We start from the raw sequence: 13,385 nt of genomic DNA on the forward strand, positions 1-13,385 counted from the left end.
CCAGGCACCGTTCATGTGGTTCGTGTTATATTCCTTCTTTTAAAACATAATCCTCCGTCTTTGCGTCTGTGATCGCTTGTGGTGTCTTTGGACAATGGTTGCGCGTACAAGCAAACGCGTACACAACAAACGTCTCATCAAGTTCCTGCAGAAAGTCTCGGCGACAAAATGACGGTAAGCGTCGCATTGCGTCTTCGACAAGTTTTCGTTTTGTTCAGCCGAACTAGTATGATCGACTTTTTGTTTCAAGAGAGTTTGTGATGCACAAACTGATGACGAAGAAATCCATAAGCTTTCTTGCATTACAATATAATCGACTGCTGCAGATTATCAACGTACTTTATTTGTCGAACTGGAGCAATTTGTTAGGAGTGTGGCAGCTCACTGGCATACACGTGTATCTTCACTTTGTCACACATCCGTCACTATTAGACCCGTCACGTGTATCTAAAGGAGAAAAAAAGATGAACTTGGCCAGTAATCATAATGTTAGACCTCCAACCCTAGTGACCTTTGATCCTGACATAATTATTAATGATTTACTCCATTAATGAATGTCACTATTTGCCAATAGCTGCTCTCCGTCCCTTCACATGACAGTTACTGTAGATATCAATAGACGCTTCAAGCGAATCACATAGCTGATCAATTCAGAACCCTTTGACTATTGACTTTTTAGGCTTTTTCCCAAATCCAATGGGTGCATGTTCACCCTTATACAGCTCATGTGAAACAAATTTTCCCATAAACGCGTTGGTAATATCTGCGGTGTACCTACAGACGTACAGATTGAGACGGACGGCAGACCGGGGAGCAATAATCCTGTCTCAAGTACCATTGTCAATAGTATAATTTTGGGCATGTAGTAATTGGGCATGAATAATGTCCTGCGTTGTTTAAAGAGTCAGTGTTTATGTTTCCATTCCCATGGCTTGTTAAGGCATCGCAAGAATGATGCAAAAGAGCGTCCTATTTTGAGGTCGAACTCCAGCGATTGCCGATCCAGTTACTGCACTCGCACTTGAGTACGTATTTGAACGCCTTCCTAAAATCTCTATTGAAGACGGTGTAGATGATTGGATTAATAATGCTATTGAGCCATCCTAGCCAAGCGAAGGCGACAAATGTGTTTTTGGAAGCCATCACCAGTCCTGATGCGTACAACAATACCGCTGTGAAGTACGGCAGCCAACAGATTATGAACGCACCCACAACTATCGATAGAACGATCGCCGCCTTCTTCTCGCGATTTACGTGAATGCGCGGGATTCGCGAAGTACGGCGTTTCAAATGCCGATTTTCTAACGTGCCAACCGAGTTCTCCCCAGTAGCAGAGCTGCTGGTCTTGCGACCCGGAGCGTAGGCCACTTGGGTGACGTTGGCCCCATTACCAATGGCACTGTACTCGGCTCTCCCGTTGCTGTTGACCACGGAGCAGGCGTTCGCGTTCCCGCTGCTATCCGCCAAACTGTCCATGGCCCTATCGACGGGGACGTCGGGGGTGGACTGCTTTCTGTTGCGCACAGCGGAAGGTTTTCGCAAAAAGTGGTCGCGAGCGGCGATGAAGATCCGAATGTAAACGGCAAGAACGATGAAACAGGGCAAAAAGAAGGCGGCGATGGCCATGAAAATGATGTAGTGGGGATCGACGTGAGGGTAGCACATCATAGGTTCCTCCCGTTCGACGATGTGCATTATGATTATCGAGGGAATCGTCAGGAGTGCGGGAATGGCCCAGGCGATAGTGATAGCGATGCCCGCAAGTTTCGCCGACCTACGGTTGGCGTACCAAATCGGCTTCGTGATGGCCAGCCACCGGTCACCAGCAATGACGCAGAGATTCCAGACGGACGCGGTGCTCAGGATGACGTCGAGGGTGAGCCACGTGTTGCACAGAATGTCGCCGAGGTGCCAGTTGCCGTAGTTCCAGGCCTCGTAGAGCCCGAAAGGGAGCACGATCACGCAGACGGCCAGGTCGGAGATCGCCAGCGACACGACGAAGGAGTTGGCCACGGTTCGCAGTTTGTGAATTTTGATGACGGACACGCACACCAGGGCGTTGCCCACCACACCCATGATGATTAACAAGGGGAGGAAGATGACGGCTACGATGCTCACTTCATTGCCGAGTTCTTGTCCACCAACGACATGGGCGGGGTCGACACCGTCGCTGAAATTTCCCGTCACAAAAGTGTCTGTCGTCATCAGTGGTTGCGAAGCCATCTCAGTCTGCATGAAAGACAAATGAAGTGTCAGACGTTAAAAGAAGAATGCCAAAGAAACCGTTGCACTTCTTTTTTTTATAATTTAATTACACTTTCCGCCCACTGTTTATCTATCTATATAATCAAGGTCAAAGTAAGACAAGCACTGGCAAGCTACCAAATAATAATGATGATGATAATAATAATAATAATAATAATAATAATAATAATAATAATAATAATAATAATAATATACATGTGCGAGTTTCTTCACTTTGTCTCCCACTACAAATTAAATTTGTTAAGATCGCAACTGCTGATCTGTAAATTAACAAACATGTCGGAAAAAAAGGAACCAGTGGGACTCGAACCTGTCACCTACTGCTTTCCGGGCAGCGACACTACCACCAGCAGTAAATGACAGGTTCGAATCCCACTGGTTCCTTTTTTTCCGACATGTTTGTTAATTTACAGATCAGCAGTTGCGATCTTAACAAATTTGATTTGTAGAGGGAGACAAAGTGAAGAAACTCGCACCTGAACCTTCACCCCTCTGAATAATATCTTTCTTTCAAATACTAATGTATACAAACAACTCTCGAAGTGACCCGGCGTCCAGAAAGAAACAAAGTAAACAAAACCAACGACAACGCCAGCAATCCCCAAGATATCTGATTGATACGCCAAAGCTGACGGATTGATCCCATCAGAGTAAATTGGTTGCAGTGTTACAACCTCAGTGGTTCTAGGCTTGGCTAAATAAAGGAAGATAGACGTTATGCTGAAAGAAAGCAACAAAAGCAAAAATCTCTAAAGACAACTTGAATATTGAGCGAAACTGCTCAGTGAAACTTTTTAGACAATCACTTGTTCTTTTTTTCTCCATAACAGAATCCACGTTTGACAGGAGAGACTTTATAGGAATCATATGGGGATACGATGATCTCTAAATAAATGACACAGAAAAACAAAAACAAAACAATAAAAAGCAAAGGCACACCACAGGAATAACACAGGATGGCCACAGCAAACAATCCCGTACAAAGCAAAGACATAACATTTGATCTGGATCCCACCGGACGCGGTATTCTGTACACCTCTGCGCAAAAAACGCGGTCGTAACGCGAAGAAATGATCGGATGTAATAACCGGCGGTAATCGATCCAATGTGCTATCGTCGTCTTCTAATTCGGTCAGAGATGAACAGAGCCGCATGGGGACAACATCCCAGCGCTGAGATAAGAAATATCCACGGATTTCACTCTCCCGGGAGAGCATTACCTCGATCCATAACTCCACCGTTTGCACATCAGGCAATAACGGCAAGTATCTTGCTCATGAAAGGGGAGAGTGACGGGGAAAGAAAGATAGCGAGGGAGCGAAAGAGATTGAGCAAAAGAAGACAAAATAGGAAAGAGAGAAAAAAACAGAAAGCCCGAAGCCAAGAATACTATTGTCTCGCAAATACGCTGACGTCTAGGATGGTGGTTTTTATATTACTAACCATCAATCAGAGGATCTGCCCATCACCTTTTTTTTTATGTAATATGAGTGATGAAAAGTGTAATCTTCGTTGTCAGCAACCCGCCAATTACATAGCTGCAACACTTTTCTACGCCGGTTTCCAGCAATATATAAGTCCATGGATACGTCACCTGTTTGTGAATGACCTTGTGTTCCACTTTCATATTTTTTTTTTCTGTTTTCTCAGTCTTTCTCTCTCTCTTTCCCAATGGACCCATTCTATACAAACTTATGGACTTTTCAGCGGGTTTCTCCTACTTAAATAAGTGAAATTTAGCCTTTGGATAGACACTTAATTTTTCTTTTTGTTCCATCCTCTCCCACACATTTTTAAGTCATATTGAGCTTAATGTACCTTTAGATTTTATCTATCAGGTTGTATATCATTTGCTGTGCTTTCAAACTGGTAATCACTACTTCATTATTGTGATTGTCTTGCTTACAACTGTATCATTATATGGTGTTCATCAACAGTTCAGTTCCAAACTTCAGTGTATTCGGTGTGTGTCTCGTGTTCTACGTGAAAGGGGGAAAGGATGTAAATTGAATTCAACTGAACTAACGAGCTATTTACTTCAATCTGCGGGCACCGTGTGAATTTCAAAGTCTGTTTTAGATCATTTTAGTGAATTGCATCACTCTTGCACGCCTGAGTGTATAATGTAAAACTAGAAATTAGAAGTTTTCGCGTACATGAAGCTTTGAAGAATTTTGCAAGGAGCCAAGATTTGCGAAGGTTTAAAACGCATTCGAAAGGTTATGTGTTTACAAAGCATTAAATGTCAGTAGTATTTTCTTTTTTTTTTTTTTTAGTTTCATGAAGCGACGAAAACATTCGGCTCCTATTCGCGAAAGCTGTATGCCTCAAATGTTTCTAGTCTTACATCATGCATGTCGAAGTTAACAAAAAATCCTCAAGATCAAGTGCATACACTTCGTCTTGGAGTCGGTTACATACTATCTTTGTGGATTTTTTAGAAATTATGTCGGAGGGCATTTATAACAAAAACGGCATGGAATTCAGGAAATCAATGTAAAGCGAGTTTTACCTATTTTCATGGATTGGATGATTGGTATTTTTCTATCAATTGACAACTAATTATTTGTTGCATGCTTCACCGCACAAGCCGTTTTTTTTTTTTTTGAATTGTTCTTAAGTCCTTGATTTCTGTAGACAGTGCATTACCCTTAGAGTTCCCTTGGATGCGCAAGTACACGTACAAAGCATTGGTCTTACCTTTCATCAACATGATAATGTGTCTTAAAGAAAATGATATGCCTGAACATGATATGTTTACAATAATACAGATTAAGGTGATTCTTGTAGCTCCTATTCCAGCTTTGTTGATACATCAAATCTTGGTGGAATTCTGCTGAAGATATTCAATTCCACCTGTCTATCCTTCTGCCTCTGTCTGTTTGTCTGTTTGTCGTCTGTCTCTCCCTCATTCTGTCTGCTTTGTGTTCCCTGTCTGTTTCTTCTTTGGCAGTTCTCACCTTCCTGATTAGTCGGCAAAATTTTGCGCATGACAGGGGTATTTGCTCTCGACAGAGTAATCTACTCCTCGATAGGACGTGATGTCCTCGCCCGCCTTACGGTCAGTTCTACTTTCTGATGTGATCTACCTCCCCGGACAAAACTCGGTCCCACGGAGGGCAATATTAAGTGCATCACAGAATGTGTTTCCACTGATGGATAGTGTCAACTGAGAACATCTTGTCTCCTGCAAGCTTTGCGCGAGGTAATCAGGGGAGGAGGATGCGTTGGTGTTGGAAGAAAAACTGGAAACCGGAATGGATTTGCGGGCTAATCAAATCAGACATCAACACGTCATGGCCTAATCGCGCCTTGTCACAGGCCCGTCGTGATTTGTGTATAGCTCCTCGGTGACACATGACTTCACACCTTTCTAGCAAGCGGCTGCTTGTGCACCTTTCACACTCGAAAGTTACTGAGGTCGGAGAGAAAAGCAGGATACTGACCTTGTTTAGCACCTTATATTGCAATGCAACCCGTGGGCAAGACGAGCTTGCACATCACGAAGTTTGCAATTGAAAGGGGGTGTGTCTTCTTTTGTGTGTGTGTGTGTGTGTGTGTGTGTGTGTGTGTGTGCTTGGAGAGCGCTTGGAGAGCCTTCAGAATCCTTGATTTGTTGAATTTATGAGGATGGGGATAAGAAATCCATTAGTATGTTAATTTGAAGAAATGATTTTGCTGGAAATGTGAGAAAGATTTTCGTCACAGAAACACAGGTGAGGTCTTGAGTCGACAAGCAACGGTAACCTCGCAACATGGCGCCGGCTGTTGCTTTCACGTAACATGACAGTTTCGTTGAAGTAAAGTTTAGGCAAAATGGTAAAATACGTTGTGTGTTACTAACTGTTTGAAATTTATTAAGTCCATGGATCTCTCTCGGTCCATGTTACATCGAGTGAACACTCCTCACTAATGCCACGTGTAATATGTATCGTTTTGTGTATCAACTGTCTGCAGGATTTGTTTGGTATTGTATTGATCTGTGAAATTTTGCTGATCTCTTGCTGTTAGTTTAACTTATTTTACACGCATAAGTTATATGGCTCTCTGGAGTAAATTTCAAAATATCAATGAGAAGTAAGAATACAGTACAATTAAGGAATAATGAAACAGGTCATACTCAAAGAGGGCGGGGTATATTATGCGTCCAAAAGAGAGAAATATAGAGAAAGAAAGCAGAGATAACAGAATACTGTATACAAAGAACGATCTTCACAAAATGATAAAAGCCAATACCATGAGTCAAATCCCAGTCCCCCTCCCCCCGCCCCCACACACGCTTACACAAGCATATCCACAAACACGCAATACGTCTCTGTCGCATACAGGTATGTCATGAATGCCCAGGGTCTTAAAGAGAGAGAGGGGGGGGGGGGATAATGTATATTAGGTACTGTGGAGAGGATGGTGTGTTGAAAATAAATATTCAGGAAAAATGAAAGTACATTTATCTTGACCGTTTTTATTAAAAACAAAAAAACAAACAAACAAAAAAAAAAAAACGCGGAAACGAAATCCAGTACTGAGTTGATTCGAGAATGTATTTCCGCCCTATGAAGCATGCTGGCCTCTAGGGACTTGCCGAGAAACTCTACACTGCAAGTGTGTTGTGTTAGGTGACCAAAAATAGAATGAAACTTAACAGGCAATGCATCGCCTCACTTCAGTCTCACAAAAATCAAGCCAATGGTATAAATATATATATATATATATATACACCGAACCCAAACCCAAATGCAACTGCCGCCAAAAAGACCAATGCCCATTGAGAGGAAGATGCATGGAAACGGCTCTTGTGTATAAGGCAACCGTCAAGCATGACAACGAGGAAAAGTGCTACTACGGGCTGGCGGGGGGTACCTTCAAAGACAGATATAGGAATCATGTTAAATCCATCAAGAATGAGAAATACAAAAACGAAACCCAACTCTCAAAATACATCTGGAGCCTGAAAGAAAAACGCGTAAACTTCACACTGACATGGGACATCCAAAAAAAGTCAAACTTAACTCTAAGAAGGAGCGGCCTGTGCAACCTCTGCCTCGATGAGAAGGCCATCATCATCCGAAACAAAAACGCACTCAATAAAAGGTCCGAGCTCATATCCAAATGCAGACACCGGAAAAGAAAAATCATCCAAGCGTCAAACCGATCCACCGCGCCACATGAGCACAGAAACACACCACTTTGTCAGTCTGCCTGAGGATCGCGACAGCGTGAAACCGCCGGTAGCAGACAAGGCACCAAAACACAGGTACGCCTATATGTATATATATATATATATATATATATATGTACCGTTGTATATATATATATATATATAACGGTCTTATAGAAAAAAAAAATAATACAAAATATCATAAGTACAGTGCACTCCCGCTATAACGAACACTGCTATAGTGAAATTCCGGTTACAACGAAGTAAAAATTCAAGCCGCAACATTGTCCACTCTATTTATACTTATTGTTTATTTGTTCGGTTATAACGAAATTTCGATATAACGAAAGAAAATTGCCGGTCTCGAGGATTTCGTTATAACTGGAGTCCACTCTAACTATATAACACATTGGTCATCATACTTACAGGTTATTTGGCGACTATCTCCCACTTAAATTCCAGTCTGAAAGTCTATATCTATTTCTAAACCAGTTAGAAGGAAAATTAGATGCTTCTCATCCAATTTACAAACACGAAAAACCAGGACTACAAAGATTTAAAATGAACTCAATGGCTTTGCGTGTTTGTGAGGTGAATAAAGGTGTCACACGCATTGAAGATATGCCAACGTGCTTTATGGGTTGCCAAATATAAAACTGAGCTGTTGTATATTGAATAAAAAACAAAAAGATAATGAAAAAAAGAATATCCATGGCGATCCTTTAGTCGGCGGCAGTATGACTCTAATGTTAGTAGCAAAATAACGCCACCTACGGGGAAGAAAAAACATGTCCAGTCCACATTTTCTTCCAAGGAGCCCGGAAATATCACTACTACTGAAAAGGTACCTGGGATCGGAAAAGGAAATGCTTCAGTCAACAGGATTTAAAGCCATAACCTTGGAAGATAGGCCAGTCACTTACACAATCAACGGTTGATATTGTTCAATTTTACTCTAAACCTCAGGCAACTATCATGCACAAGGTACCCACTGCAGCATTGGTGATTTATTGTGGCAGTGTACACTCTCTACATGCACATGCTCCAGTCTTGCAATTCATGGGCCTTGATTTTTTTTTCTCTTTTCCTTTCTTCCTTCCTTTGTGTTTGTTCTTTTTTTTTCTTTGTTCCTTTCCACTCAATCTCGGCTCTGTTCAAAGCAACAACCATGAAATGATCGAAACTACCTTCATCATAAAAAAAAAATAAAATGTAAGCGTAGGTAAAGGAAATACAAAGAATGCAGGGATCTGTTGTGTAGAATTTGACGAGAATTTGATTCATCAAAGCACTATACAGAAATAAGGTTTCATTTTTTTCCAAACAATAACCCAGCGACGTGTAGAGGAAGAGAAGAGAGCAGAGAGGAAGGACAAGATAATAAAGGAAAAGCAGAATAGAAACAAAATAGAAGAAGGCCGAGGTTCAGAAATAGATTTAATAAAACAATGGCGAATTCATTGGATTAGAGGGGGAAATGTTATAAATTGATCAGCTCATTTGAAATCGTAAAACTCTTAAGAAGACGAAAACACAATGGCAGGACGGTACAAACCGTTTCTGTGTGATAATCGACTGAACCCCCCCCCCCCAAAAAAAAAAAAAAAAAAAAAAAGAAGAAGAAGAAGAAGAAGAAATGATTCAAGTTTTCTTTCCCTATAAGCACTCACTGACGTAGCCGTTCAAAAAAAAAAAAAAAAAAAACGACATTAACCAAATGAGAGAGCAATGTGTACACCAGCGGACCCCTGTGAAAAACAGCTCTTAACTGACCAGGGCTATCCGTCCCATGAGTGGAGAATAAATTAAAAAGAAATAAAATAAAAAATAAAACCAGCATCTGGGTTTTCCGCTAGATTTTTGCAATGAGAACAGGTTCAATGAATTCACGATTTGTCGATACTGGGTACGGTCGCAGCACGTACATGATTATTTCTAACGACCACCCCTTTCCGAATATAGTTCTTTTTGCTTTAATCCATCTTCGCACACTGATTCGATTTCAAGGTACCGTTACACCATGAATGTCCAGCAGAATTGAGGCTAATAGAATAAAGTTAATTAAACTTTGTTTTCCTCTTACACACACACACACACACACACACACACTCACACCCACACTCCCTCTCTCTCTCTCCCTCACACACACACACGCACACGCACTAACATTAACTGTCTTCTTTAGTCAATATCATTAATTTTGTTGTTACAAATTTTGTTTCATATTCTTAGAGAGATATCCTTGTATGCAAATATTAGTATTGTGTACACATGGATTTATGTATGTGTCTATGCATATGAAAGTTCTTTGAATGTATATTTCTGTTATTATGGCACATTTGCTGTTCTAAAAAATGCATCCTTGAAGGGATCGTATGGTTTTGGTTGAGACCTAATTCCAGGTTTCTAACATTTTTTGGTAAGATAATGAAAAACCTCTTATAGAATATGAAAGAGCATGTAAATTTATGAGGAATTCAACGTTTATTAATGAAAATTGTTGTTGAAATGGCTGAGATATCCAAAAAAGAGCAATTAAAATAAAATGTGGGACCCACACTTTACTACGATCACTTTGCTTTACTTTGTTTTTGGATGTTTCAGTCATTCCAAACCCGATTTTCATCAAATAAACTTTGAATTCCTCTTAAAATGGTATGCTCTGTATTATATCATAAATGTTTCTTGGTATCTCGCAAAAAGTTAAAAGCCCTATTCTCAGCTCCACCAATACTGTACCATCCCTTTAAGTTGAACCAATATTCCCCTCTTTCGGTTCAATTGCACTAAATATCATGGTTGGAATGTTTCTTTTACAACTGAAACTTATTATCAGGTAACACTATTTTTTCCACAGTAAAAGAAAAACAAAACAAAGGACAATCAGAAAAACAACAACAACAACAACAACAAAAGATTCCACGCGCCGTCGTTGTGATAACAACAAACGTTTCAGAGAACGGACTTTCTCTATCAAGGAACATTGCCCTCTCGTTGCTGTTTTTCGATTCGATTCGAGGAAAGGTGTTAAAAGAAAAAAAGAAGGAAAAATAAGAGCCAAAGAAGAATGAGAAAAAAAAATCCAAGAGGACCACGGAGATGTTTTTCGTCCGTTACAGAGAGTAATCGACTGGGATTGATTGTCAACGTGAAACAGCGTGTACCCCTCCGAGGACTTGACGAACATTTTCAATGCGTTGAAGACGTAATCGTTCTGGAAAAAGACTGATTGACTTAAAAACAACGATGGACGGAATCTTCGATCCATCTCACGCCGAAGATGTCTTGCCGAGTACGTGTCCTTTAACGTGTGTGTAAGCTCAGCTGCAGCAAGTGCAGTCCTTTTCGTTGTATTTGGAACGCGCAATTCAAAGCGCAGGGATTTAAACGTTAAAACGAGCTGCTTTGTAATAATCTTCCGAGGCAAATTCCCGCTCATGAATATCTTTGAAGGCAAAAATGTTATTAAAAAAAGAGCTCGCAAAGTGCCGACAGTTCTTGACGGACTGAATCCCAACCCTCCTAATTTGTGTCCATTACATCACTAATGGCTATAGAAATAGCAGTATTAAGATAATGAATTTAAAAAGCATTAAACATGATTAAAAGTGGTTGGTCATCAAGGCGATGATAATGATAAGAATCCAGAAGCCTCTTGAATTGAATAGAATTGTTGAAATGAGGAGTTGCATCGAACAGCCAACCCCTCTCTGGGAACGGTTGTACCAAAGAGGTACAAGAGGTGGCTCGAAGGTAAGCACATCCTTGGTTTTCAGCAAGGAGCTTATTAAAGTTCCCTGGCTGTACCTTATAAATGTTGTAAAAGCCGTATATAGAGAATGTGCCTTGTCTGGCAGACAGTGGATTTAGGTGCCAAAATGTCAAGAGCTCAGTGTGTCTGGCAAGAGATATTTTCGTCATACAGTGTTGGTGCTGTTGTCTTCCCTTCTTTGTTTCAATTGTATTTCCAGAGGTTGTTTTTGTTGTCAAAGGTCAAGTTGGGATACTCCCCCTGAGATCTCAGGGGGTAGGGGAGTAAGCGTTTTACCGGCAGAGCAAAGCACGAAACACTTTTTGCTTAAGGAAGAATATCCTTCTACACATTCATCCCAACATTTTTGCACGCACATAATGTGCCGAAAAAAAAGCAAGGTTATGCTTGCCTAGTACCTCTTTGGTTACACCGTATACCCCGGCCACACCCATTGCTCTAAGGGCGAGATTGACATCTGGTACGGGTGATCAATTTATAATCCTGGGCGCAGAATAAAGGCCTCATAAATAGTGGCAGCGTCGACTCGATTTCGAGTAATACGTTCTTTGGTCATGTGTTTGTGCGTCTGCTGTCTTCACTTGTGGCACATTATGTCTTTAATGTCTATCGTAAATATTACATTGAATCCACTGTTTAAAAGTTCATACCTATACGTTTGTTTATGTGCTTGCAGTGAGAGGACGAACAGACCGTACTTTAAACATTCACTATACTAGTGAATGTAAGTTGATAGGATAGAATATCAATAATTTATCAATATCAATAGCATGATATTCTAAAAAAAAAAAAAATGTTTTGGTGAAAGATACACAAATGGCAGGGGGGAGGGAAAAATAAGAAAGACAGACAGACGGTCATACCGACAGGCAGAGAGAAAGTGAAAGTGAAAAAGAGAGAAAAGGAAGGACTTAAAAGTATAGAGTGAGTTTCACTTCGATTGACAAACTTTTTGTCGGCCTATCAAAAGCTGCCAGTGGCTTGCGGTTTTTAACACCACTCAGAGAGAGAAAAGAGATTTAACACACTACCAAGAGAATAACACTGACGATTTAGATCAAAAACTCTCTCCGTCTAAGCGTTATATTTATGACCAACCTAAACAGAAAGAATATCACAACTCACCAAAATGCAAGTCTGTTCCTGCAAGTACAAAGTCCAAACGAACTCAACTGCGGTATGGGCTTAGATGCACTGCGCTGTTTTGAATGTGCACAGTCGGAGATCCAACAACCGTGATAATCCGAAGTAAAGAGAACGCTTGAATTTTTCTTCTTCTCCTTGCTGCGGATCACTTAATAATCAAAAACATCTACAGGATGTCAAGATTGCATAGTGGCCCACTGAGCGTAAAAGTGTCCTCTCACGGATTAATTCAAACACTTGCAACTACCGGTAGCCACGGCACACGTAACATCCAGACGTTGTTGTGACACCGCGTGTAACAATAACGCAAATCATGAGGACGCGTGCTCCTTTTAAACAGCACCCGCCGCTTAATTCTTCGTCGTCTGCTACAAGTACTTTGCTGCGCACAAGGTGACGAGGGATACCGTGAACACGGTCTGTGCCGGTAAAATTCAGAATGCGTGCCACATTCGTAGCGTACACCGTCATGCCACATACGCGGTGACAGATCATAAATACGAGTACGTACGTGTCCGTCGAGCTGGTACCCGTACTTGTCAAAATCTCGACACTCTCGCGGTTTGTTTGTGTGAGTTGTATAATTAAATGCGAATGTGCGTGTGGGGGGAGGGGGTTGACTTACTGAGAGCTTACAAGAGCTTTCTAATTTGTACTGCACTGAACAACCTGCATTTGTGATCGTAGTGCGTTAATCATTTTGTGTATTTCACTTTCAATTGAGTATCTGATTATAAGAACGACCCAAGTCCATGGAAGACCATTTCGAGTAAACTTAAAAAAAAAAAAAAACAAACAAACAAAAAACTTCATATCTTTTTTATTTGTCCAATAATATTCTATTCAACTGTGATGGAAAGGCAACATTGTACATAAAAATTAGAACAAATATTATTATGACAATTAACATTTACATTAATTGTGGAGAGGCCATTTTGTGTGATGGACTTGGGTCGTTCTTTGAATCATTAATGGACTTGGGTCGTTCTTTGATTCATATACATGATATTCTGCTATAGAGATGAGAGAAGGACGAGAGAGGGC

General features: G+C 40.8%; 1 protein-coding gene across 1 annotated transcript; it reads right to left on the reverse strand.

Moving 5' to 3' along the window:
• Window positions 1–810: 810 nt before the first annotated feature.
• On the reverse strand, window positions 811–12,601 carry LOC140236120 (probable G-protein coupled receptor No18). Its single transcript, XM_072316093.1, has 2 exons — window positions 12,321–12,601; window positions 811–2,229 (listed from the first exon to the last, which is right to left on the reverse strand). The coding sequence occupies exon 2, from the start codon at window positions 2,221–2,223 to the stop codon at window positions 970–972; it is 1,254 nt and encodes a 417-aa protein (XP_072172194.1). The 5' UTR covers window positions 2,224–2,229; window positions 12,321–12,601; the 3' UTR covers window positions 811–969.
• Between the last annotated feature and the right edge of the window lie 784 nt (window positions 12,602–13,385).

Source organism: Diadema setosum, chromosome 12 (assembly GCF_964275005.1).
Source record: "Diadema setosum chromosome 12, eeDiaSeto1, whole genome shotgun sequence".
NCBI classification, from domain to species: Eukaryota; Metazoa; Echinodermata; class Echinoidea; order Diadematoida; family Diadematidae; genus Diadema; species Diadema setosum.